Source organism: Drosophila erecta, unplaced genomic scaffold (assembly GCF_003286155.1).
Source record: "Drosophila erecta strain 14021-0224.00,06,07 unplaced genomic scaffold, DereRS2 tig00000000-arrow-pilon, whole genome shotgun sequence".
In the NCBI taxonomy this organism is placed as follows: domain Eukaryota; kingdom Metazoa; phylum Arthropoda; class Insecta; order Diptera; family Drosophilidae; genus Drosophila; species Drosophila erecta.
In genome coordinates, this window is record NW_020825194.1 from 2,412,188 (window position 1) to 2,435,902 (window position 23,715).

The 23,715-nt window shown below is 47.5% G+C and overlaps 4 protein-coding genes across 5 annotated transcripts; 2 read left to right on the forward strand and 2 right to left on the reverse strand.

Moving 5' to 3' along the window:
* Nucleotides 1-305: 305 nt before the first annotated feature.
* Nucleotides 306-3,161, forward strand: LOC6554334 (KAT8 regulatory NSL complex subunit 2). Of its 2 annotated transcripts, none has more exons than XM_015153701.2 (5): nucleotides 306-964; nucleotides 1,018-1,210; nucleotides 1,277-1,440; nucleotides 1,498-1,898; nucleotides 2,806-3,161. In XM_015153701.2, the coding sequence occupies exons 1-5, from the start codon at nucleotides 454-456 to the stop codon at nucleotides 3,001-3,003; spliced, it is 1,467 nt and encodes a 488-aa protein (XP_015009187.1). In that variant the 5' UTR covers nucleotides 306-453; the 3' UTR covers nucleotides 3,004-3,161. The 2 variants fall into 2 exon arrangements, with proteins under 2 accessions (XP_015009187.1, XP_026831720.1); XM_026975919.1 differs by lacking the exon at nucleotides 2,806-3,161 and adding an exon at nucleotides 2,204-2,766.
* On the reverse strand, nucleotides 3,147-16,286 carry LOC6554335 (cadherin-99C). The gene is made up of 12 exons (XM_001981263.3): nucleotides 16,144-16,286; nucleotides 15,004-15,150; nucleotides 12,001-12,159; nucleotides 10,923-11,101; nucleotides 10,715-10,837; nucleotides 8,570-8,746; nucleotides 8,442-8,507; nucleotides 5,300-8,209; nucleotides 4,705-5,232; nucleotides 4,521-4,639; nucleotides 3,732-4,457; nucleotides 3,147-3,678 (listed from the first exon to the last, which is right to left on the reverse strand). The coding sequence occupies exons 3-12, from the start codon at nucleotides 12,152-12,154 to the stop codon at nucleotides 3,543-3,545; spliced, it is 5,118 nt and encodes a 1,705-aa protein (XP_001981299.1). The 5' UTR covers nucleotides 12,155-12,159; nucleotides 15,004-15,150; nucleotides 16,144-16,286; the 3' UTR covers nucleotides 3,147-3,542.
* Nucleotides 16,287-21,490: 5,204 nt separating this feature from the next.
* Nucleotides 21,491-22,412, reverse strand: LOC6554336 (protamine-like protein 99C). The gene is made up of 3 exons (XM_001981264.3): nucleotides 22,125-22,412; nucleotides 21,693-22,066; nucleotides 21,491-21,634 (listed from the first exon to the last, which is right to left on the reverse strand). The coding sequence occupies exons 1-3, from the start codon at nucleotides 22,329-22,331 to the stop codon at nucleotides 21,607-21,609; spliced, it is 609 nt and encodes a 202-aa protein (XP_001981300.2). The 5' UTR covers nucleotides 22,332-22,412; the 3' UTR covers nucleotides 21,491-21,606.
* Nucleotides 22,413-22,611: 199 nt separating this feature from the next.
* On the forward strand, nucleotides 22,612-23,292 carry LOC6554465. The gene has a single exon (XM_001981265.3). It carries the CDS (start codon nucleotides 22,667-22,669, stop codon nucleotides 23,201-23,203), a length of 537 nt encoding a protein of 178 aa, XP_001981301.1. The 5' UTR covers nucleotides 22,612-22,666; the 3' UTR covers nucleotides 23,204-23,292.
* Nucleotides 23,293-23,715: the final 423 nt, after the last annotated feature.

Here is a 23,715-nt window from a genome sequence, read left to right on the forward strand (position 1 = left end):
CCCCCACCACCAGTGATGCAAATATTTTTCTGAAAAAAAGGACAGATTGAGAAAACTTCATACGATTACACACAATATCGATAACATTTTGCTTAAAAGAGATGCCACATAGTTTGCAAACAAAAAAATGTGCAATTATACCAATTCAATTTTAAAAATTCTAACATTGCCTAAAAAGGACAGATTTCCGGATTGAAAAACTTAAAAAAGGACAGATTTCCTAGTTAGGGCTGTTTGACATTTTTTCTGGATGAAGCAGTAAAAAACAGGACAGATCTGTCCGGAAAAAGGCTAAATTGGCATCACTGCCCACTACTTGGTCCGTCAAAGTGTGTGGTATTTCTTCTCTACTTTGCTGAGGTCACACAGTTTCCACAGCATTTTATTTCATTTCGCTTCGTCGTAAAAATCGAAAGAAAATTTCTGGAAAAAGGAAGAAATCTTGAAAGGAAGATGTCCAGCTTTTCGCCGAACCAACTGCGCCAGTGCGCCCGCTTCACCGGCACGCCTTGCACACCGGACAAGGAGCATCAGCTGCGGGAGCAGATCCACAGCGAGCTGGCGAAGATTAAGTACTGCGCCAATCCCACCTACGAGTGCAGCCTCATGCGGATCGAGGGCTACGAGTACTGCATACGGCACGTCCTGCGCGACCCGCGCTCCAACTACCGCCAGTGCTCGCACGTCTACTCGAACGGCAGGAAGTGCATCAACGCGGTGGCTAAGTACGACAATAAGAAGGAGCAGATCCTGACCACCCTCTGCTTCGAGCACAACCGCCAGACGCAGCTGCAGAAGACGCACATGAATGTGGGCCGAATTCGCAGCCGGGTGGAAACCAATGAGACCCTGCTGCACAGCCTCTCATCGCACATCAATGTGGAGGACATTAAGCCAGAGGTTGCCAAGATCGAGCCCGATGATGATGAAATCGATGTGGTCTCGCCCCATGTGACGCCATTTGGTATGTCCTGATGAATGTAACTCAAGCTCAAATTTAACTTTCCTGATTTCCAGTCAACCAAGATCACCGCAATCCAATAGGGCATGTTGTGGAGAGTTCACGCAAACGACGTCGAATTCTGGACTATGCTTCCGATAGTTCCAGCAACGATGCGGATCCGCCCTGTCTTAGGAACACCGCCCAGGACATTGAGTTTTACGAATCTGACTATGAGAGCATCGATTCGGAAGATGATGATCCTTTGAAGTAAGATCCTACCCACGTGTAGTAGTGTTAATTAGGGAATTATCACATTTTGCTTCTTTCCTGCAGACACGCTGGCGTCTTTACGCGCGCAGAGGCAGTTAAGATTGCCGAAACGAAGCTGATCAAGCTGCAGGGACTCTATCGCGAGCAGATTTCATATCTGCAAAACGTGCTGAAGCAGCGACGTCGCAAGTACTTGCACGACATACGACGTGAACGAGAGCTATATTGTATGTATCAACTGCCCTAAAACTCGACAGAAAGGTTGTCTAATTCCATACTTTCAGGCAGCATTCACGATCAGCTAAAAGACACGCCACATGAGCGGAAACTGTACGAACAGCTGAAGGCGCTGAATAGCTATCATCGTCGCCAGGGCGTGGAGGCAGTGCTCTACAAGAAACTGAAGGAGAAGCGCGCTCGCGACACCTTGTACGCATCCAAGTCGTCGAGCAACCCGAAGTGCGTCTTCACCGAAGGCGGCGTCAAGTGTGGGGAACGAACGCTGCCCTGCTGCAAGCACTGCCGCAAGCACATTCTGGAGGATAAACGCCAGGTCCTGTTCCGGGCCTGCGGCGTGGAGCGGAGTGGGGTGGTCTGCCAGGAGCCGGTGGCTAGCATTCTCGAAGACTCCAGTTGCGTACTGCACCTGACTGTGGCGCCGGCTAAGCGCCAGTATATACAAAAGGTGCGTTGATCAAAAACTAACCCAACCCACGCCATAACCACCACACGTAACTGCTTAGATATACCAACTACCCACTCACTCATTGCCATATGTTGTGTTGCACATAACTGCTGAAAGTACAGTAAGCGAACTGTGAAACAGTTCGAACCAACAATACTGCGTAACTAGTATTTAGGCTTGACTTGTAGTAAAGCTAAGTATATCTAGAGAAACAAACACGAAACACATGTATATAAGTGCTAGTACTGTCTAAGTAAGCCTTTTGTGATCGACCCTGAATAAATTGCCGACCTCTCATCCCCCAGTTTTATGAAGTTCCAAGCACTCCGCCGGTAGAAAGTATTTTCGCAGCAGGCCGTGGTCTCGATAACTTTGTCGGAGACGACCCACGGAATGAACCGCAGCCGGAGGGTGATGACCTCTTGGATTTTGCAAATGGTATATTCGATTTTGACCTTGACGCAGTTGACGATCTGGCGAACTTCGGCGAAGACTACACCATGTTCTTGGACATGGACACTGACCTGGGCTTAGCCATTGAAGATCGCAGTGCGGAGAGTGCTCCTGTAGACTTAGGCCTCGTGGAGGAAGGCGAGGGCGGGTCCAACGATTCAGTTGGACCCGCTGAAAGTCAGGCTCAAGACAATCTCATCGGAGGCAACTTAGAGTTAGAACAATCAGCTGTGCAAGACAGTAGCGAACTAAACTTTGATATCGACGAATCGGAGAGCAATGTGAATGAAGTGTTGCGTTTGCTCGAGGGCATAGAGCACATGCCCTGGTTCGATGCCCTCATGAACTAGTCAAATAGCATAGTAAACGTAATAACCCACCATACTAACCCAAATCCACGTGCTAGCCCAACGTATCAATTCTTCTCATGGTTGCCATTCACTTTACTTCACAGAAATGCGAGTCGGAGACCGAGGAGGAGGAGACCCAGTCCGCCAGCGTGAGTACCGCCATAAAAAAGGAGAAGGAGGACCCCTCGGATAAGCTGTTCACGAGTCAAGTGCTCAACGTGACCACGGCTCATGGCGAGGACAACAAAGGCGCCGTGAAGCCAAGAGAGTCCGCTCAAAACAGATCTAGAACTAATTGTTAGGCCCTCGTATAGTAAATGTTTACTGTTGCAATCATAGAAACCTAGATATAATTCTGCAACACGAAAATGTCAATTGGTTTTGTACTCAGCCATTGCAGTTTTGGTGTTTTTGCTATTAACGAACCCTTAATAAATAGGCTCTCTTTAGTTTAAATCTACGGATTCACGTTATATTTATTTACATTTATTGGCTTTCCATAGTTTATACACTTTATATTAATGCACGCACATTTATTCAACAATTCTTACATAAAACGCCTGCGTCTGGCGGTCTCGTAGATATATGGGGAATATGCACTCTGCGTTCGCTTAAAAGTAATGACTGTAATTATTTGATCTTAAGCACAGTTAAATATATCAGTTATCAGTTCCTCCACTCTGCATCTCCACTCAGATATTTACAGATTGCATGTGCTATGATCATAGATTGATGGCAACCGCTCTCGTTGTTAAAATGCACTATTAAAATTACAAATTGGCAGCTAAATATATTAACAAGTCTGTAATATGTCGAAACCAGAATAATCCTATTGTATTCCCTACAGTTCCGTTGTTGTCTCCACCTCCGACCTGTCCAAGTCGTTCAGATAGGAGAAGCCTATTTGGCCGTAGTCCCTCTTGCCGAACGAGACGTTCTCATTTGTGCTGCTCAGGTGGTTGTGATCGGAACTGGATCTGCAGGATAGATGTTGTATAAACTGGACATTGAGTAAGCCATGTATGCATACCTTTGAAACAGCGGGTTGGTGATGGGCACCTCCCCGCCGTACAGGCGATTGTTGAGCTGGCCATTCCGACCCAGGGTGGCGTTCATCAGTTCCCCATTGCCATTGAGCAGACCCACGTCGCCGAAGGTGTTGCCCCGCCTGCCCATCGTGCTGTAGGCATTGTTCTTGGCATTGGCCATGTTGTTGGGCCCGGTTGGGTCTATGTTGTAGGCGCCGTTCTGGTAGTGGTTGCTGTTCTGGTGCTTGATGCGGCCCAAGGTCAAGGTGCCCGAGAGGGCTCCGTTCGGCGGCGATCCCAGCGGATTGGCGTTGTTGCGGGTGTTCATCTCCAGGGTTCTGTTGAACGTGTTCTGCCTGTTGTTGATGGCCAGGTTGTTGTTCATGTTGGCATTGTTGAGATTCTTATGGCGGCGCAGAGTGGCTATGGTGGCCGTGGTGGCATCCGAGTGGGAGGGACTGGACTGGCCGCCTCCGTTGGTGTTCTCCTTGTGCGTTATGTAGCTCACATTGTCCAGCGAGAAGGCGTGGTTCTTGGCACTGAAGTCCAGCTGCAGGTCGTCGTCCACATCCGGCGGCACTGCCATGGCTAGCATCTGGGTTTCGTACTCCTTCAAGTTGGCTATGGTTTCGCTGGCACTCGAGGCCTGCTGGTTAACGATCACTGGATCGTAGCGAGGAGGATTCGTGGAGGAGTACTGGCGCATGCGCTGCTTGAAGTTCTTGTATCTATAACAAGTAATGTATTGAAATATGTCAGTATAACTAAATAGTCATGGGTAATCCACTTACTTTGACCACGAAATGCATATGTAAATGATGCCGATCGTGCCCAGGATGAGTATAACGAGTGATATGGCAATAAGAGTGAAGGGGAAGACTTCGTTGTCGATGGCTACGGCGGCTTTGACCTGGAAGTTACCAAGGAATAGCGTAAATAGAGGTCCAAACAAGACATAATGGAATGAGTGCCCACCTTGTGCACGTGTTCCTTTCTTTCCAGGGGAAAGGATATATTCTCGGCTGTGGCTCTGGGCAGGGCGATGTTCAGCTCCGATCGCGCAGCTGGTTCCAGCAAAGTGGTCTCCACAATGCTGTCCTTGCGGCTGACGAGCTGCTCCGTCTTGGGATCGATGAGGTAGAACCAAATGTCCGTAGCAGCCGGGTTCTCGATCACCGATCCGTTCTTGGCCAAGTACTTCTGACTGCTCATCCGCTCGATGCCGCTGACCAGCCCGGTCTTCTTGTCCAGCAGCTCCTCCAGCTCAGTGTAGTAGTTGCGGAGATCGCTGGGCGCTGCATTCGGGAAGGATAGTGCCATGCGATTGATGTCCGCCAGTTTGTTGACCACTATCCTGGCCCGCGTGCGATGGGATCCCTGCTCCTGACCATCGCTATCACGGGCCTCCACCAAGAATGTGAGTGGAAAGTCGTTCTCGTTCTTGAAATGCTTGGCAGTTCGCAGAACTCCAGTGTCTTCGGACATCACAAAGAAGCTAGTGGGCTGCAGACATCATGGAAGCATGGGTAACAAAAAATGCATTGGATAATGTAAGGTATAGATTGCTCACCGCGTTAACCCGGTTTTCATCATCGTCGTAGAGAGCGTAGCGAACGGTTCCGAATCTCCCCGAATCACGATCTGTGGCTCGCACCTGCAAAATGGTTGTGTCAACATCCATTTCCTCCGTCACCACCGTGTAGAAAGTGTCTTGCTGGCCGCGCAGCCTATTGAACTCGAACTCCGGCGCATTGTCGTTCTCATCCTGGACTATGATCTCCACGGTGGTGGTGTCCTTCAGGGGATTGACGAAGTAGCGGTGGGATGTCAGCCGCAACTGCAGCGTGTACGCGGTCTTGTTCTCGAAGTCCAAGGGCTGGATGAGCAGCAAGTTGCAACCATGATCGGCGGAGCTCAGATTGAAGATGCCCCCCTCATTGCCACTCACGAATTCACACCTGAATGCCGGCGGCCCGGCGGCAGATGTCTTTGAGTTCACTATCTGAATGAGCTTGAGGGTGCTGTTGGCTTCCATTGACTCCGGCACACTGGTGGTGTAGCTGTCGTCGCTGAAGGCCAGGCCTATGCTTTCACTACTCATGCCCATTCCACTTTCGAGCTTATTGTCCAATTTGATTTCATTGTTGCCGCTGGACAAAAGATGGTGTACATCGACGCGCAGCGGAGCCACCGAGCTCAGCTGGGGTTCCCCCAGGTCATATGCCCGTATGTCCACCTGGTACTCCGTATCCTCCTCTTTGCGCAGCTCATCCCTAATGCGCACTGCGCCGGTGTCCGGATCCACTTGGAAGTACTTGGGCGCCTTGCCGCGTCCCACGATCTCGTAGCGTACCACATTTCCGGGTGAGGTGCCGTCGCCATCGATGGCGGGCAGAGTGGCTATAATGGTGCCTATGCCCTGGTCGTCATTCACGGTCACGGGATCGGGAACGGTTATAAACCGCGGGGGCAGATCGTTGCGATCCTCCACATCCACCACCAGTAGGATTGTGTCGCCTGGTCCGTCGCCATCGTTCTCTATGGTTCCAATGGTCAGCTGGTGCTGCTTCTGGCTCTCATAGTCCAATCCCTTGATGGTCCTCACCTCTCCGCTCTTCTCCGCAACCTTGAAGAGCTCCGCGTTGCCCTTCCGGAGCACGTAGGTGATCTCCGGCATGGAGTCGGGATCGAAGGCTTGCACGGTGGCCACCAGGAAGTTCTCCTCGTTCTCCGGAATGTGGACATCGATGCGGGCATCGCTGAACTTGGGCACCTCGTCCGGAAGGTCGAGCACCATCACCGTAACACTGGCAGTGCCCAGTCGCGCATCCGGAGCTCCATCCTTGGCGGTCACCACAAACTTGTACTCGTTCAGCTGCTCGTAGTCCAGTTCCTTGGCGGTTAGGATCTCCCCCGATGTGGCATTGATGGTGAACGGTATGTCGGTGGGTATGGAGTAGGTGATCTCGGCATTGATACCTTCATCGGCATCGGTGGCGTGCACCACTCCCACAGAGGCCTGCGCCTTGCCCTCCTCCACTTGGAAGACGTACGGCAAGGTGGAGGCCTCGAACTCCGGATTCTTATCATTGATGTCCGTCACCTTGATGTTGACGGTGGCGCTGCTGGAGAGACCTCCCGTATCCTCCGCCTTCAGGATCAGTTGGTAGCGGGTCAGACTCTCGCGGTCCAGCTTTCTTATCACTATGATGACGCCACTCTCTTGACCCACGGCGAACTGCCGCAGATCATTGCCCGATATGATGGAGTAGACCACCGCATCGTTCTCGGGATCCTCGGCGTGAACCACTGTGACCGTGGAGTTGATCTCCGCTCCCTCGCTGACCTGGACCTCGTAGATGGGCTTCTGGAAGCGCGGTGGCTTCGTGTTCGGTCCCGGGGTCACGCTCACCTCAACGATCGCTTGGGAGGAGAGTCCTCCGATGTCGGTGGCCTGCACCGTGATGCTGTACTGCTCCCCGGCCAGCAGGCGTCCCTGGGTCCTGATCTCGCCCGTCGTCTCGTTGATGGTGAACTTCTGGATGCCGTTGTTAGACACATGGTAGATGGAGTAGGTCACCACGGCATTGGGACCCTCGTCGTTGTCGGTGGCCGTGACCTGGGTGACCAGCCGACTCTCGCTCTGATCCCCGGCTGTGATGGAGATGGGCGCCACCATGGCCAGCTTGGGCGCATTGTCGTTCACATCCCGCAGATGGACCGTGAGACTCAGCGGCGCACTGGCCGCGTTGGTTCTCGGTTCCCTGGCCACCACCTGAAACTTGAAACGTCCTGGCGCCGGAGGGTCGCGATCGAGGTTGTCCTCGTTCACCACCAAGATGCCATCGCTGGTCACATTGAAGGACGGCGTGGTCAGCTCGTATATGTAGTCCGGCTTCGGATCGCTGTCACTCAGATCGGCGTCTGTGGTCATGAACGATATCGGGTTACCGTGCGCGTCCAAGACCCTGGTGCCAATGGGCGAGTTCTCGTCCACATAGCCCTCCGCCTGGGACGCTGATATCACGGGCGGATTGGCGTCCACTGGCTTCACGAAGATTTCCAGCTTGGCCGTTGTGAAGCGCTGGGCTCCCGGCGAAACCTCCTCCGCTTTCACTATGATGTCATACTTCTTCGCTGTGGATGTGTCCACAGCTTTCGTTTGCTTTAGCACGCCGGTGCTCTCATCAATCTGGAAGTAGTCGGCGTAGTTGCCGGGCATCCCGCTGGCGAAGCTGTAGCGGATGGGCGAGTTTATGGTGTCCAGGTCCACTGCCTGAATCCTCTCGGGCAGCACCGTGAGAACGCCCAGCAGGGATCCAGCCGGCACGGATGCGGAGTACTCCGGATTTATGCAGGCGCCGTCCAGCGAAACGCATCCGCTGTAGATGAACGATGGGTCCAAGTCGTTTGAGTCGGCTATGTTGACCGTCAACGTTGTGGTCGAGGAAAGACGATCTGCCGTATTCCGAGCTCGGTCCTGAAAATATAAACATCACATAATGCATTACAAATGGGGGCACATTCCCCTCTATTGTAACTCCAATTTCGGAGTGAAAGGTACGGGATCCACGCGAAATGCCGACGGCTGAGTGCCGGTAAAAGTAGGCACCTAATTGGGGCTTTTCTACGCCAACTTTAATTGTTGTAATGCCCAAGCAGACAGCCTAATTAGCCCTTTGTTATATTTAAATTATTGGGGCTTCACTTACCGAGGCCACAATGGTGAGATAGTACGTCTGAATCTTCTCAAAGTCCAACGTCTTGGCCACCGTAACCTGAGGAAGGGAGAAGTTATACTGATCCAGTTCAGATGTGCGAGGATTAGGTGCGGACTCACTTGACCCTGGTGGGGAAACGATATGGCAAAGGTGCCGTACCCATCCGCACTGTACTTCTCCGCATCGGTGGAGTTGGCACTGCCCTCGGCTATGAAGTACTCGACCAGCCCATTGACGCCTGCGTCCTTGTCGAGCGCCTGAATGTTCCGGAAAATGGTCGTGCCCACCGGAGTGCTCTGTAAAGGTAAGGAGGTGTTAAGCTGGGCCCATTGGAATGCCAGTTAATTGGACATAGCAAGCAGCGGGTGGTGTTTGTTTGGAGAACCGAAAGTGTTTCCTGCCCCAGTAATACTCGCAAGTAGGTGGTTCTGGTTCATCGTGATGTAGTGCTGGATTCCTAGCGCTTCCCATGGAACCCAACTGAGCTGCAGCCAACGGCAACTTGCGGCTCATTATTACACTCGCATTCATTGTTTTTGAGTCAAGTGGCTGCAGTGCATCTCCACAAAAGCCTGCTGGGCTGTTACATAACGGTGGCAGCCTCCCAGCCGAAGCTAAGGAGCAAGTTTGCTGGAGCTGCGGAGTCTGCGCTTTCCCCCACTCCCAGCTGGCGATGTAGTACCCAGAATTGGCGGACATTGTGCATCTGCTGAACTTTGCGATTTGTTTTCGGGTTTTCCGCTAAATGGCATGCACCTTAGCTCATCTCTTTCGCTTTTCATAATTTTTCATTTTCGGTACAGTCGAGAGCCACACAAGTTCCCAAGACCATTGGATGGCCATTGGATGCCGCGGATGCCATATTGTTTCGCCCGATCTCCGGAGGTATAATTTATCTCGGTTCTTGTAATTATTTGCTAGAGCGGCGGGGAAATGCGATTCTGTTGTCTTTTCCTCGCCGGCTGGACAGCGGACGCAGTCCCTCGGGAGTGTTCGCCCAAGCCGGCAAGTGCATACCAATTGTATTCCAGTTTGACTGGCAGATCGCCTTATAAAGGGACCTGCATCCCGAACTGCAATGTAGTGCAGGTAGCCCAGCTTTTGTTTATTCCGCACCAGGCTTCCTAAACTCGGAGGCTTCCTCACATTGTTAAATAAATTTCGCATGGGCGAAGCTTCTGATTGCGAATTCCAATGAACGATTTATATTCAGTTGCGTTGCATTGTATTGGCTTGTAATTTTGTTTACCATCTGAGGGGTTCTTTCAAGGTTGCAGGTCATACAAAATATACATACAAATATATTGCATCCTAAAAGGCTGACACATTGTAAAGTAAAGCCTTAGTAAACTAATCTGCTGGTAATGATTTCCATTTTCAATAAGTTGCATTTTCCATCCTTACAATCGCCGTCGTTCTTGTGAAATCCAACGCTTTAACTAATTATTCTACGGTTTTTATGGCCTACTACGATATTTATATGGCTAATTATGTGGGGTTTCTCCCATTGTGCAAGACTACTTGGCACAGTAGTGATCTTGCCGGGGTTCCTATGTACCATTCTTTATAAAGCACGTTTCCGCCTTGTCTTTTGCTTTTTGCCCGCTCTGCTGCTTTCTAATATGTCAACAGTTCCGTAATTGAACGTTATTAGTCTAAATACGTGATTAAGAGCCGGCAGGCAGTTCTATTACAACTCTTGCCGCCAATCTCATGATCCCCTCCGTGGACTCTGATGCTGGGGATGCTGTGCAACTGGGCAAACTGGGGATACTTGGGTACTTGGCTACTTGGGTACCTGGATACTGGGCATCCGACATGCTATTGTGTTGCCGAAGCGCTGAAAACATGTTCACTACCACTTCATTAGTGTTCAGTATGTAGTTGCTGCTGTCGCGTCGGGAAGACTATGCACATTCACCTGCCTCATGCACTGGAAAAAACCACGCAGCACGGCAGCTGCTAAGGAACTGCTCAGGGATATATATCACTAATACAGCTCAATTATAATACTTTAAAACCCAAAAGACAAGAGCTTCCAGACACCCGAGGATTAAAACTAATTTAGCCCGAGCGGTTAGAACCCAATTTCGCGCAGTGCACTTGCGACCATTTCCAGCGTGATAGTCCGTTTGGCACCCGGTTTCGGAGGAGCCAGCGGCACCACGGCGAGAAATGCGGGCAACTTTGGGGCGACGAAAAGCTGGTCGTGCGCACGCTGGAAAATGTCCACTTTCCGGTCGTGGAGTCCACCATTTACTCACCTCGGGAACGGTGACCTCGTAGGGCGTGTTCATGAAGCGCGGCGCATTGTCGTTTATGTCCGACACCCGAACAATAATGGGAATGGTGCGCTTCTTGCTCGTGGACCTGGTGGTGCAGGAGACCTGGAACGAGGCGGGCAGACATGGTTCGTGGATACCGCGCAGTGGAAAGTGCTAGCTAGTGCCAGCTAGTGCTAAAGATATGTACCTGGAAGACGATGTGGCTGAGGTTCTCCTCGTCGCGATCCAGGGGCTGCAGCAGCTGCAGCTTCTTGCCGTTCAGCTGGAAGATGGGCTGGCCCTTGGGGAAGACCAGGTTCAGGGCGATCTCCGTCTCCGGATCGCCGAAGATGGGCAGCTCCGGCGGAGTGGTCGGCTGTCCGATGACTGCGGAGAACGCATAAATAATAAAGTTGCAGCCGGGATCTAATAAACAAAGCTGGGTTATTGGTACAAGCATCGCCAAACCGGCAAGCGTATTGGCGGAAAAACGCGAAAACCGAGAAAACTGCAGACAGCTGCCTTTCTCTTTGCATTTGGGGTCAAGTTGCAGCGATCACTTGCGATGTGCACATATGTACAGGAGTATATGGATAGAAGTGTTTATGTGTGCACTCCACGCAGATGCATCATAAGTGCACGGGAAAGTCTTCCAATTCGCGTGCTCCTGTTATCTGGCGCCTCTGGTGAGATCTTAGGTTGCATAACGAACTACTAAAACTAACTACCATATTTTACGATATCTACTGGTCGTAAATAATAAATTTATTAGCATTGTATCTGTAGGCTATCTCCCTACATGAACAGCCTGCACCACACGTCGTATGAGCAATGTTTCATGGCCATTCTTGACCCCACATACTCCTTCCTGGCTGCGAGCGCTAATTAGACCAAAAAACCAATTATGGTACTTAGAGGTGCACCTCGGCGCATGTAAATTACACAATGTATCTACGAAGTACACTTAGTTTCGCTGCTGCGACGTGCTTTTCGTTCTTTGATGCGATGTGATGGGCTGCCCATGCGCTTGAACACGTCTAAAATAATAATTACGGTGTTGCACCTTTCGTGCTTTTAGTCTATGATCTTGAAGTCGAGGTTGGCCATTCATGTTTTAGCATCCACGTAATAGATTTGACGCCGCAGCGGACTTAAAACTCATATTTCCAGTTTAAGGCCAGCTTAAATGGCCTAAATGGGCTGGCTGGTCGATAACACGGCCATGTACATTGTATTTCTATATAGTTCTGTAATCCAGTGCAGTTGAAGTGTACTTATGTACTTACACGACTCCCGGCTCTCCTCGATGTCCAGAATGATGTTCGTCTGCCCCGTTTCCACTTCGCACATTTGCGACTTGCCCAAAACCGCCGAGCAGAGCAGGATTAGCAGCCCAAAGAAGCCCAGTCCCTGCTGGGGAGTGAGGTTCCTCGCAGCCATGTTATCTGAAAATAAGAGTAAGCAAATACGTTACTTGTAAGTCATGCATACATCTATCTCCCCAAGACTCCGATTTAAATATCTGGTACTTTTTGGCCTACGCCGGAGCCCACACAGCGAATCTGGAAAGTGCAGCTCCAAATGCCCTCTGCTGGCCGCTTTTGTATGCTTTTGTATGCAAAGACGGCCACTCATGCCTTAAATGGTGTGATATCAATATGCAATAAACAATTTAGCCAACTTGGCGTTGTCTTTTCGCCGCAGCGCCGCACATGCGAGTATACTCGTATGTATACATACATTCGCGTATATGGATGCGGACTTGTGGAAATCCGAGATGCCCAGATCCGAAGCTCCAATAAATACTAACTTGGTGTCGAAACTGCTGGCCAAATTGAAAATGGCTTCGCAGTTCCGTTCGAGCCGTTCGAGCCACTTGGCTGGGGCAATATTGACAGAGAGAAGTTCATAACGGTGGGCTCATAAATTGGCTAATAAAGTGGCAAGCCAGCCCGCGGAGAGCCTCGCGATCAGGTGCACATTCTGCCCATTTTTCCGCCATTTCTATCATTTCTACCATTCTTCCCCATTTCACTTATTTTGCCCATTTTCCCATTTTGCCCACCTCATCTCATCGAGCGCCTAAATGGCCAACTGGCCGATCAACTTTTGCGGCTGCGGCTGCGGCTGGCTTACAGTTAGAACCCAGAGCTTGGGAGCTGGGAGTTGGCCATCCTATGGTGCGCTTCTATCCCTAGGTTGCAGATTGGCACATCCGCTGACTCTCTGGCTTTCTGCTCCATCTGCGATCTCCATTGAAGACTCGTTGGCACCAGGAGCCACTAGCAGCGTATCCGTTACTCGGATCGTTTGTTTAATGAAACAGATCGGAGCTAATCTTCCAGTTTACCCGCTTTTCTTCCACCACTAGATAGGGATAGTACTATGCATAGGACCCAGGTCCATTGGGCTGATTAGCCGAAACCCATAAAATAGGGAAATAAAGTGCGCGCTCTAATGAACAAGGCGATATTATAACATTGTATAGCACTAATTTGAGCTACTAAGCTGATTGGATCTGCATCGGATGTTTTAGCCATCAGAAATTAGTTAATTGCAACTATTGTCTTCGCGGGCCAAATGTAATTCGATTTACGCAATTAGCCCGCACTGAGCCAAATAAACCAATCGAAATAACCATTATTTCGCAACGATTTATTTAATTTCGCCAAAGTGTGCTGCAATCCCGAATGGAATCAAACTTGTCTGCAAACGCAACTGCTGCTGAAATTATCTCCGAAATCATAAAAGCCTCCATCGCCCATTGCGTAACTTGAGTGCGAGATATCGCATTGTATTGATATGGGGCTTAAGTGTTCGATCGTGCCGTTCCTGCTTCCATTTGCGAGGAAATCGGGAAAATCGAGAAAATCGCAAAAATCGAGAAAATCGCCAAAATCGCGAAACTCGCGAAAAGCGCTGCAAGTCCTCCGCTTTCACTGAACGTATACAAAATGCCATTTTCCATTTCCCCCGCATAAACAAAGCCCGCGACATCGCGAAGCTGGAGGAGATCGGTGGCGCTGGCGGAGCTGGAGAAGCAGGAGGAGCACGAGGAGCAGCTCGGCGGTGGCCACAGAAAGTCAGTTGCTGATTATGTTCAACCGGAAACTTATAGAAAAAGCCGAATGTGCCAAACTGGTTTGCAAAATAAACGAAAGCCGAGGTATCGCAGTGCTTTGAATGCCTGTGTTGTATACTGTGTGCTGTGTGGTGTGTGCTGGGTGCAGATTCGATATGCGGCAAACCTGTTGCTTATTGATGCTGTTTTTGCCAACATTTTCTAGTTTTGAATGTGGTACAATACGTAGCCAACTTAAATCTCAAATCTGCTGGAATGCGAACGATGGTTGCCACACAAATCTTAAATAAACAAGAAAGGAACGCCAGCGTTTGGGCACCAAGCCATCGCGGCATACCCTGGTCCACCTGGTCACTTGGTTCCCCTTGAACACTCGGATCACCTGGATCCACTGGATCACCTGGATCGCCTGGATCCCCATCAGACACACATGCATGAACATATACACCATCGTTCTGTCAGCTCCAACTGCGATTGTTATGCTAATTCGGTGAGTGTTTTATTGTATTTTAATTTTATTGGACAGGGGATGCGCTCTTGGCCATACAAAGTATGTCTCTTCACGGATCCGTGAGATGTTTCATAATATACAGCATTTTATCAGCACATAAAGTATCTCAATCTGAGCGATTCATTGGGTCTCTATGTGTTTATGACTTCCATGGGAATGAGTATATAGTAATGTCTTCTTATGCCCTTTGTTGAGTTTAATGACTCAAAGTGCTTTCAACATTCTAATCGTTCTAATGAACTCTACAAGTATCTTGGAGCCAATTTGTTCGGAATCATTTTTCTTGATGCTTAACTAAGTGATTTGCCATTTTTGAGAACGCCGCTAACGAAACTTGAGCAACTGCTGAGTAACATAAATAATCTCTCGTATGATGGTCTTAAATGGCCATCGTTTTAATGGCCAAAGTAAATAAGTTAAGTGCAAATATTAAACATAAGTCGCTGAATTAAGATGCTGGCCAAAGACATGGAGTGCAAATTCTTGGGTGACAATAAAATTAATCGACCTGGCTCTTCGCTAAACAAAAAACGGTTTGGTGATTATGTTTTCTTCTTTATAAATGGCTTCGGGCCATTTAGCCAAATGAAGATTAATCTCTGGAGCCTGGAGCTTGGAGCAGAACATTATTTAATCTTTGTCTTCTCCCCGCTTATGGATGCTGAATAATTTAATAATGGCACACTATGCACTTACCGTTTGGTCTAAAGGTGTAATATTAAAATTGCTGAAAGTACTTCAGCTGAGTATCCAACGTGAAAAATGGAATCGCACGCCGTTAACAAAGGTGATTCTTGGTCCTCAATTACATTTCGGATTTATACTATTCAATGTATGTTGTATCTGCGCATAAAACAGGGTTAAAAACACCGATTAAAAACACTCGCGACACAAATTTAAAAGGTGTTGCAATACTTATTTTATGCATTGCTTTGTCATAAACCTCGTATTGAAATGCTTTTTTGAAGATGATGACCACCAAACGGGTTTGGGAGTGGATTTTGATGGCGATTGCTTCGTTTTTCCGCACAAGATTGAATTTTAATTACTTTTTCGAGGTTGCCCTCTTGGATTAATTAAAGGCATAATATTCGCGAAAAGCTGGCCAACAAAGCGGCGCGTGGGAGTTTGGCTTACTACTAGCATGTAGTAAAAGTAGCATGGCAAGTCGATGACTATCTGTGTATGCCTGTACAGTGAACACGACTGTGTAAGTTTTCTTACACAAATCTCGACATACGTGACCTCATTTGCCGATCTGGCTGAATACGTTTTTTGCCTGTTTTATTGGCTGTTTCTTGGCAAATGCCGCCGAAATCCCAATCCCAATCCCGGTCGGGTCGATAAATGAAATCCGTGGTGTGTGTTTAAGATTAATACGGCGATCACGTTCACATTCCACATTAGTGTTCGTTCTATCCTTCATTTCTCGCTAAAAATGATGAGTTTTGTTTGTTTTCACTGCGAGTGCTGCACCGTGGGTTGGGTAAACAAAAAATTGGCAAGAGAAAGTCTGGCTTTCGGGGTTAAAGTTGTGTAGGTACAATTTTTACGCCTAGTGATGGATGCCTCGCAGATGGGGGCTTTGTTAGCCATCCGGGGCTTCTTTGTGATGTAAAAGGGGCATTATTTCGATGGCTATATGGCTATGCACTGGCATTCGAGATATGGCCTCGACCACACGTATATGCGTGGTATGCCCTTTTCAGGCTTCCATATCTTCAAGCTGCCTGGCTTCCACACACATCACACGTCGCCACAAACGGGCCATTCTGAACTTTACACATTTTCTCGAGAGATAACTCTTAGAAAATTAGCTCTTGGGCATATTCATACCAGCTCGAAAACCGGTATCGCGCCAGCCACCTTATAGCGCTGCGTTGGGGCACACACTCGTGGTACACTGCGCGAAAGTACGTGGTGTCGGCTCTGCGGTCGGATCGGAACTGTTTCGCCTTACCTGTCTCTCGCGGCAGCAACAAGTGGGCGATACCATACCCTACCATACCACTCCATACCACTCCATACCACACCACAGCACACCACACCATAGCATACCATTCCACACTACACCATTCCCGATCCCAGGTGGAACGTATTGGAATCGAGCTGGCACTCGCTTTTGCGGTAAAACTGGTTTTTCGGGGCTTACTAGTTTGCCAGCTGATGGATACCACACCATACCCCCACACACACACGCACACCCAGTTGTGGGCCCAGTTTTCGAGTGCGAAAGGCTTCGCGTTTGGAGCACAGGTACTGCGATCCACGATCTGCAGGTGCATGTATGTAGATACATACATATCTATGTTTGTGTGCTGCGCGGCCAGAAAATCTTGAGCGGCGAACAGCTAACAGCGTCTGTTAAGTCAAAGGTAAATAAAAGACCACCATGTTCCATTTCCATAGGAGCGGAGTGGACCGGGCTTAGTGGCAACCAGTTTTGGGGCTTCGGTGTGGTGTGTCGCTCTTTATTGTGTTTGGTTTTCTGTTTCAGCTGCACTGCGGCCGCTTCGTTTCTGTGTAAAAGTTTTTATTAAAATGTTTTAGCTGATGCTGCTGCGATTTTCTGCAGCAATCGCTGGCCGCTCACTCCACGCCAAGCCACTCCACTCCACTCCACTCGACTCCACTGCAATGCAATGCAATCCGAGCAGCGATCCGGGGCATGAATGAAGTTCACCAAAGGGGCAGACAGCATTTTTGTACCTGTCAGGCGGCCAGGGAGTCGCATATATGCATATTCCGTTGCCATTTGGCCATTTGGCCATTGTACTGGGACAATGGGACAGTTGCACTCGGCTATCCGCGAAATTGCCATCATTGGGAGGTGTTTCCATCGAACACCACCATCCAGCGAATACCGCCATTTGCAGCCGGATGCTGCCGGAACAATTGAGCCAATATCGTTATATTGGCATTGAGAATGGCCAAGAATGATGGCATCGCCTTCAACGTGTAGGTTGCTCCAGCCAAATATGATAATTTCCATAGATCTCGTTCTACGAAATGTCAAAACACCAGATTATAGCATATTCATATGCCAAACTAAACATCCAAAGAGCACTCCACCCCACAAAGTAGTTGGCTCTAATCTGCGGCCCATTCAAGTCAGCTAACCAAGTTTAAGCCAAGTGCAAGCTGGCCATTCATGGGTGCCAAACCCATGGGCTGCTGCCATCTTCTTTATAACTCACTTGGGGAGAAAGTGCAAGGGTTTTCAGCGAGATGTACGTGATTAGCTCGTTTTACTGTTTGCTAACAAGCCAGTTGGCGCTTAACTCCTCGTCTGGCCAAGTCCCACTGGGCTGGGAATTAATTAAGGCTTAGCCCTCGGCTTTTCCTACCTCGTTATTGTGAAGAGGCAGTTTCTTGCTAAATTTATTGGGGCTTGGATTACCATAATGTGTGTTAGCTGCTCTGCTCTTCCGGCTTTGTCATCACTTTTACGATTCACCGAATGTCCCATTTTCGCGATAATTTGAGTCGTTTGTCGATCGGCTTACATATGTCAAGTTCGGAAAACAAAGTGCTAACTGTTTGAATTTGCTACTCTAACAGGAAGTTTTTATACCCGTAACTAGTAACTAGATTTGTTGGAAAGTATGTAACAGGCAGAAGAAAGCGTTTCCAAGCACATAAAGTAAATTTTTTGTCATTGTATGAAATTGTAGAAATTCAAAAAAATTAAAAATGGCCCAAGACTGAAGTTCTAAACTCCATAACTCAACTTATCTTAATCGGATTTTGAAGCAACATACCTCTAAATGTTTCTGGCGCAATTCTCTAAAAATCTGCATTTAAATTTAGAAATATATTTTTTTTTAATTTTGATGTCATTTTTCTGATGTATGATGTAGAAATTCAATAAAATTAAAAATGGCCCAAGGCTGAAGTTCTAAACTCCATAACTCAACTTAGCTTAATCGGATTTTGAAGTGGCATACCTCTAAATGTTTCTGGCGCAATTCTCTAAAATTCTGCATTCAAATTTAGAAATTTTTTTTTCATTTTTTTGTAATCTGATGAAGCATGCAGCTTTCCGCGACATAGACGCAGCGCAATGTTTCCCAATGTTGTCACGCCCACTCTAATGCTCACAAATCGCCCAAAACTCTTACGCCCACACTTCCAAATTTTTTTTAGTTTTTTATTTCATTTTATTACTTTTTCCCCAATTTCTACCGATATAGAGTAAATGTTGAAACTTCTCGCTTGCACTTCCACGGGTATCTGATAGTCGGGGAACTCGACTATAGCATTCTATCTTTTGAATTATGAACACTTTGGCAAGAGTTTGTGGGGCGAATTCATTTTTACCCATTTATGCTGACATTTAACAAAAGTACGAGTATAGTTCAGTGACCTGAAGCTACACGCTACTAAATTGTAGCCAAGACAGATTTGTTTGTGATTTAGCAAAATGCTTTTGGTAGTACCCAGCTATATGCTGATACCCCATGAATACCGGATACGAAAGGTTAAGCGAAATGTGTCAGCCAAAACTGTAAGGTTTCGCATTAACCATCCTCAAAAGCTCGAATTGCTGGTTGGGTCAGTTTAAAATCAGTTTACCTTCCTGAGAATTTTCGGTGCACATGCGACATGTGCAACATAAGCAAAACAATTTGTGTGCATAGCAAAAATCGACTTAAAATGCTTTGTTTCAGCAATATTACTAACAGTGGCAGTAAATAAGAGACTAGATTTTATAGGCTCCTGCTTAACTTCTTTGAAAAGAAAGAGGGAAAAACGCAACAAGTCATTGAACGAGTAAAAAACATGCAACCTGCTGGCCGTAAAAAATATTACGTTATCAGCGCAAATGAATAAAGCGAATGAGCTAATAAAGACAAATTATAAACCGCCCGGTTTCAAATTACTTTGGCCGAGCTCTACTTCTGCTCATAAGCAGCAGCAGACTTATGATCGCAATTATAATTTGAAATTTCTTTTATTGCCCCGCCGAAAGCCAAGTCCCAACTGCATTGTTCTGCCCCCCACATGCTGTCGTTTTGTTTTCCATGGCCTGGTAAGTCATTCCTGGTCCGCTTTAATTGCTCCACAAGTACACTGCATGCTGCATTCCTATTCCTGGCCAGCAGCACCAGCGGCACCAGCAGCAGCAGCAGCAGCAGCAGCAGCAGCAAACTGCAGCACAGAGTCGCAGCAATTCGATTTGGGACCAATGCGCACCAAATAACCAAAAGATGCCTTGCTGGCGGACCGAACAATCACTTTGCCCAGATCAGTTTCGGCCAGGCCAGAACATATATATACGTGTATATATCTGTATGTATATACAGATGGCAGGGATGGCGAGTGTGTGTGCACAGTTGCGGTCAGAAGAAAAGTACGGAGCGGATGGCGGATGGCGGATCTATAGGCTGGAAATTCAATATGTTCCCGACGAGAACGGGGAGCACATCTCCTGGATGCTCACGTTATGTGGCTTCCCACCTAAGTATTTGCAGAGAAAGAAAATATGAACTATGATGGATCATTTATTGATAGCTCCCATGGCATTCATATACACAGAAGAAGAAATCTACTAAATGAAAAACAATTTTTTAAATAGCAGCAATCATAATAATAGATGCAACATTGTACCTGCCTAGTTCGGAAACAAATGTTAAAATTCTTTTGGCTGAGAGGTTTGTACAATAAGCAGTGGGATTCGAACTCGGACCAGTGTTGAAGCTAACCATTTATTTAGAGAATATTTCTAGTTTCCTTTACCAAATATTTTACGCCACCCATTTATGTTTAAAAATTGGCCACTGTCACCATTTGTTTGCAGTGCACATACCCGAGTTCCTAGCTTCCTGACCGCAGCTGTACCCGTCCCGCAGCCAGGCCATTAACATTGCTTAATTGAATTAGATTCCGAATGCAGATTATGAGTACCATCGCATGCTCACTCTGGGCCAAGCGAGTGTGGCAGTTTGTGGAGTATAGAATAGTACGAATTACGCCGCCACTTCCCAGGCTCCAGCTATCCACTCCCTTCCAACCCGATCCCATCCCAATCCCAATCCCGATCCCATTGCGATTCCATCCCGAATCCAAGCCGATGCCATGCAAATGAGTGCGCTCAAGTGGGCGCTTATAGGGCATAAAATACAGATTTGAAGTAATATCTAAGTATTGCAATATAGTTCAGTGAACCCGCAGATCTAATTAGCCAAAGTTTTCGTACAAAAGCGGTTTCTGTAATCTAATTCGATGGCGTCAGCGGCACTTGGCGGACCACGAAGCATTTTTGTGGCCAAAACGAGCAGATACTTGTACGAGTACATTCGACTCGGCTCAACTCAGCGCGATTCGATTGCACTGGCTGGCCGGAGTGTGCAGCATTGGACCATTGGTATTAAAGGCCAACAATTGTGGCATGTCCTAGTGACAGCCTCGCCACAATTGCACCAATAGCAGCCCCACCAGCGACTTGGAGCCAAGCTGGAAACGTCGTGCTGGAAACGTAGGAGCGCTGCTTCATTAGTTATGCATTAAGCATACGATATGTTGTACAAGCCGGCTACAATGGCCAAAAGGGTACATGGCCTGGCTGATTGCTTTGGCCACGAGGTGTTGTAGTGCAAAGGCAGTTCTCGCGATCTGTCCGAGTTATTAAAGAGTGTCTTCCAAATATTTCCTGTCTGGTTGGAGCCTTTCTTGAGTAAGTACAATCCAATACGTAAATTGGTATGTTATTTATGGAGTGACGCCATCGAAAGTCCAAGTGTCCAAGTGTCCAAGCTGTCCAAGTGTAGCCACGTTTCGGTGGCCCATCGGAGCCACCATTCCTGTTTGCCGCATTGGGCTGCTGCAGTCAATCTTTTTGCGGGATGTCCAGCTCCCTGTTAACTGCGTGCAATTCGTGGGGGTTCGTATGTCGCTTAAAAATTTTAATTGCCTTTGCGTGTTTAGAAAACTTACACGTACGTATGTTCTGCGTAGTTTAGCAGCTGACCAAATGCCACGGCAGCTTTCTAGTCGCTCCGGGAGACTTGTGTCCGCAGCAGCATATCGAAGGCTATTTTCACACTTCCCCACACGATCGCTAATGCTTATCGATGTGGATTAAAACTGCAGCGCATTTACCGGCCAATTATTACTACAACCATTAATACTAACGCTTTCCGCACGATCTAACTAGTTGGGTTTTTGAGGAAAACAAGGAAGGTGGATTGCTTCAACATGAGATCGAGTTTAATCTAGAAATTTGTACAAGGCTCTTGTGTGTAAAGTGAAAGTGAAGTTATACAAATTACAATTTACCAAATTACACATACTACACTGCTACTTAGATTCTGTTATTTGCACAATCCTGCAATATTAAGGATTTTATTTGTAGCATGCTGCAGATTATCTGTGAAGTAGCTTACCAAAGTGGACTCTCAAATGCATGCCGCTGACTCTCATCCAGGCGACACCACAATCGAGTCGCCGTTTTCAGCAGATCGGTGGTCGCCAACTCGGGATTCTTCCGCTGAAACTTGCGCAGGAAATGGATATAGGCAACTGCGGAGCCCAAATGGCTAACGCTGCGCTTGGTCTGCGGAGGACTTGGCTTGCCTCGCGTCCGACTGTTCACGGATCTGCACAAGGCCCGCGATCTGGACGAGCTCCTGTCAGATTTCCGCTGCCGAGCGGATGGCGACTGTCTTGGGCAAGGACTTTGCTGTGCTGTTTTCTCGGCAACTTCGCTCTTCGGCTCGCATGCTACAGATTGTGGTGCGCCTTTCAAAACGGCCGTCGGCTGTTTTGTAACAATATAAGTTTTAGATCAATCCTGTAGGGCTTCCTACGCGACTTACCTTTTTCTTGAAATACTCCTTCTCAACGACGGACAGCTGATTCCACTGCTTAGCCGCATATCGCACCATGTCCTGTGGAGAAGTTCCGCAAAAGCGTTTCTTGTACTCGGTCAAAAAGTTGAGGTAGCCATTGTTGGTGATGCGCGCCACTTTCTGGCTCTTGTAAATGGGTGGACAATACATATGTCCACGCTTTCTTCTCTCCATTCCTCGGATTTTGTGTTAACTTTGAATTTTTTCTCCAAACGCTACAGAACTGTCTGCACTGGAAAACGAATTTGGAGTGAGACGAAGTTCGCAAAGCTAACTAGAAAAGCTCAGGTTTAGTTTTCCTAATTATTATTATTATATTTGGTACAAAGCTTAAGAAGCCATGATCAATTCTAGATCGTTTTGGATAAGCGACGGGCTAAAGATATTCTCAAAGGTACAAATGAAAGAACTGTGACCTTGTAAACACGATGTCTAGCAATCGTGGGTATTTCACTCGTATACAGCAGATCAATGTTTGTAAAATCGATTTTTGAAAAGGATTTTTAAAGATGGCTTCTAAGAAAGCGGTTTACACTGCCGGTTTTATTCACCTCGTGCTCGGGTTGTCGGTGTGCCTTTGGCCTCCCAAAGATACCTGTTCACCTGCTCCGAATCTGGGCGCTTGGATTTTCGCGGGCGCCCTCCTTCTTCTGGCCTCCGATGTGAAGATGTATCCGGATCGTTACACGCACCTGCCGTACGCCATTCAGTTCCTGGTGGAGACGGTCGGATCCCTGGCCATCCTCGAGTTCTTCACATACGTGGTGTGGTGCACCTTGGAACGCCTTATCCACCACCTAACGAGGTTGCTACTTTTATACCTGGGCATGAACGATGACACGTACCTGGCGCTGGAGTATTGGATCCTCTTAATTCCCACCACGGTCGTGGCCAGCACCCTCTTATACATAATGAAGATGGTCATTATACCCTACTTTGATATAACCTCGGTCTATGCGAAGCAGCAGGTGAAGGTGCATCTGAACAAGAATGTCTACATTGACGTGGTTAGCCAGAACCTGCACAAACGCAGAAAGTATATATAATTGCTCATTAAATTAGTTATTTAGAGTGTAAATTGTTCGTGTAAACTAAAACTAATAATTAATTTGTATTATTTGGCTTTAGCGTACAAATCTGAAATTATCTTTTTAAATACAAAAAAACGTTTCTTTTCTGCAATATTTCAGCGGTTATAGCTTTTTAACCGGTTGGGCGTTATGCAGCACTTGGAAAAACGTTGTCCAATACTATTGTTTTCGATAACAACAACAAAACTAGCCATTCGTTTTTTGGCGCCCAATTAATCGATGAAGTCAAAATAAAAAAAGATATTTGCATTTAAACTTTATTAGTTTGCTATTAAACTACTTTCATTGATTTTAAAAACTGAAATTGTTTTTTGATGATGAAGCTACACTTGCTATTTCTCTCTTTTTATAGGGGAACAATAATAATAATGACTAATATGAACTCGATGATAGTAAAATAATCAGGCTCGCTCAAATGGTATATTCCACACGTTATTTGGGTGTATCACTTCCATACAATTTAGGGG

Bases quoted from the DNA above. Each gene is read 5' to 3' on its own strand.
- LOC6554465 (XM_001981265.3), top strand. From the start codon at position 22,667: ATGGCTTCTAAGAAAGCGGTTTACACTGCCGGTTTTATTCACCTCGTG.
- LOC6554334 (XM_026975919.1), top strand. From the start codon at position 454: ATGTCCAGCTTTTCGCCGAACCAACTGCGCCAGTGCGCCCGCTTCACC. The intron at 965-1,017 runs GTATGTCCTGAT...CCTGATTTCCAG, and splicing joins GCCCCATGTGACGCCATTTG to TCAACCAAGATCACCGCAAT. The intron at 1,211-1,276 runs GTAAGATCCTAC...TCTTTCCTGCAG, and splicing joins GAAGATGATGATCCTTTGAA to ACACGCTGGCGTCTTTACGC.
- LOC6554335 (XM_001981263.3), bottom strand. From the start codon at position 12,154: ATGGCTGCGAGGAACCTCACTCCCCAGCAGGGACTGGGCTTCTTTGGG. The intron at 8,508-8,569 runs GTGAGTCCGCAC...TCCCTTCCTCAG, and splicing joins CGTTTCCCCACCAGGGTCAA to GTTACGGTGGCCAAGACGTT. The intron at 4,640-4,704 runs GTGGGCACTCAT...GGTAACTTCCAG, and splicing joins GAAAGGAACACGTGCACAAG to GTCAAAGCCGCCGTAGCCAT.
- LOC6554336 (XM_001981264.3), bottom strand. From the start codon at position 22,331: ATGGAGAGAAGAAAGCGTGGACATATGTATTGTCCACCCATTTACAAG. The intron at 22,067-22,124 runs GTAAGTCGCGTA...GTTACAAAACAG, and splicing joins AGGAGTATTTCAAGAAAAAG to CCGACGGCCGTTTTGAAAGG. The intron at 21,635-21,692 runs GTAAGCTACTTC...TTAATATTGCAG, and splicing joins GCATTTGAGAGTCCACTTTG to GATTGTGCAAATAACAGAAT.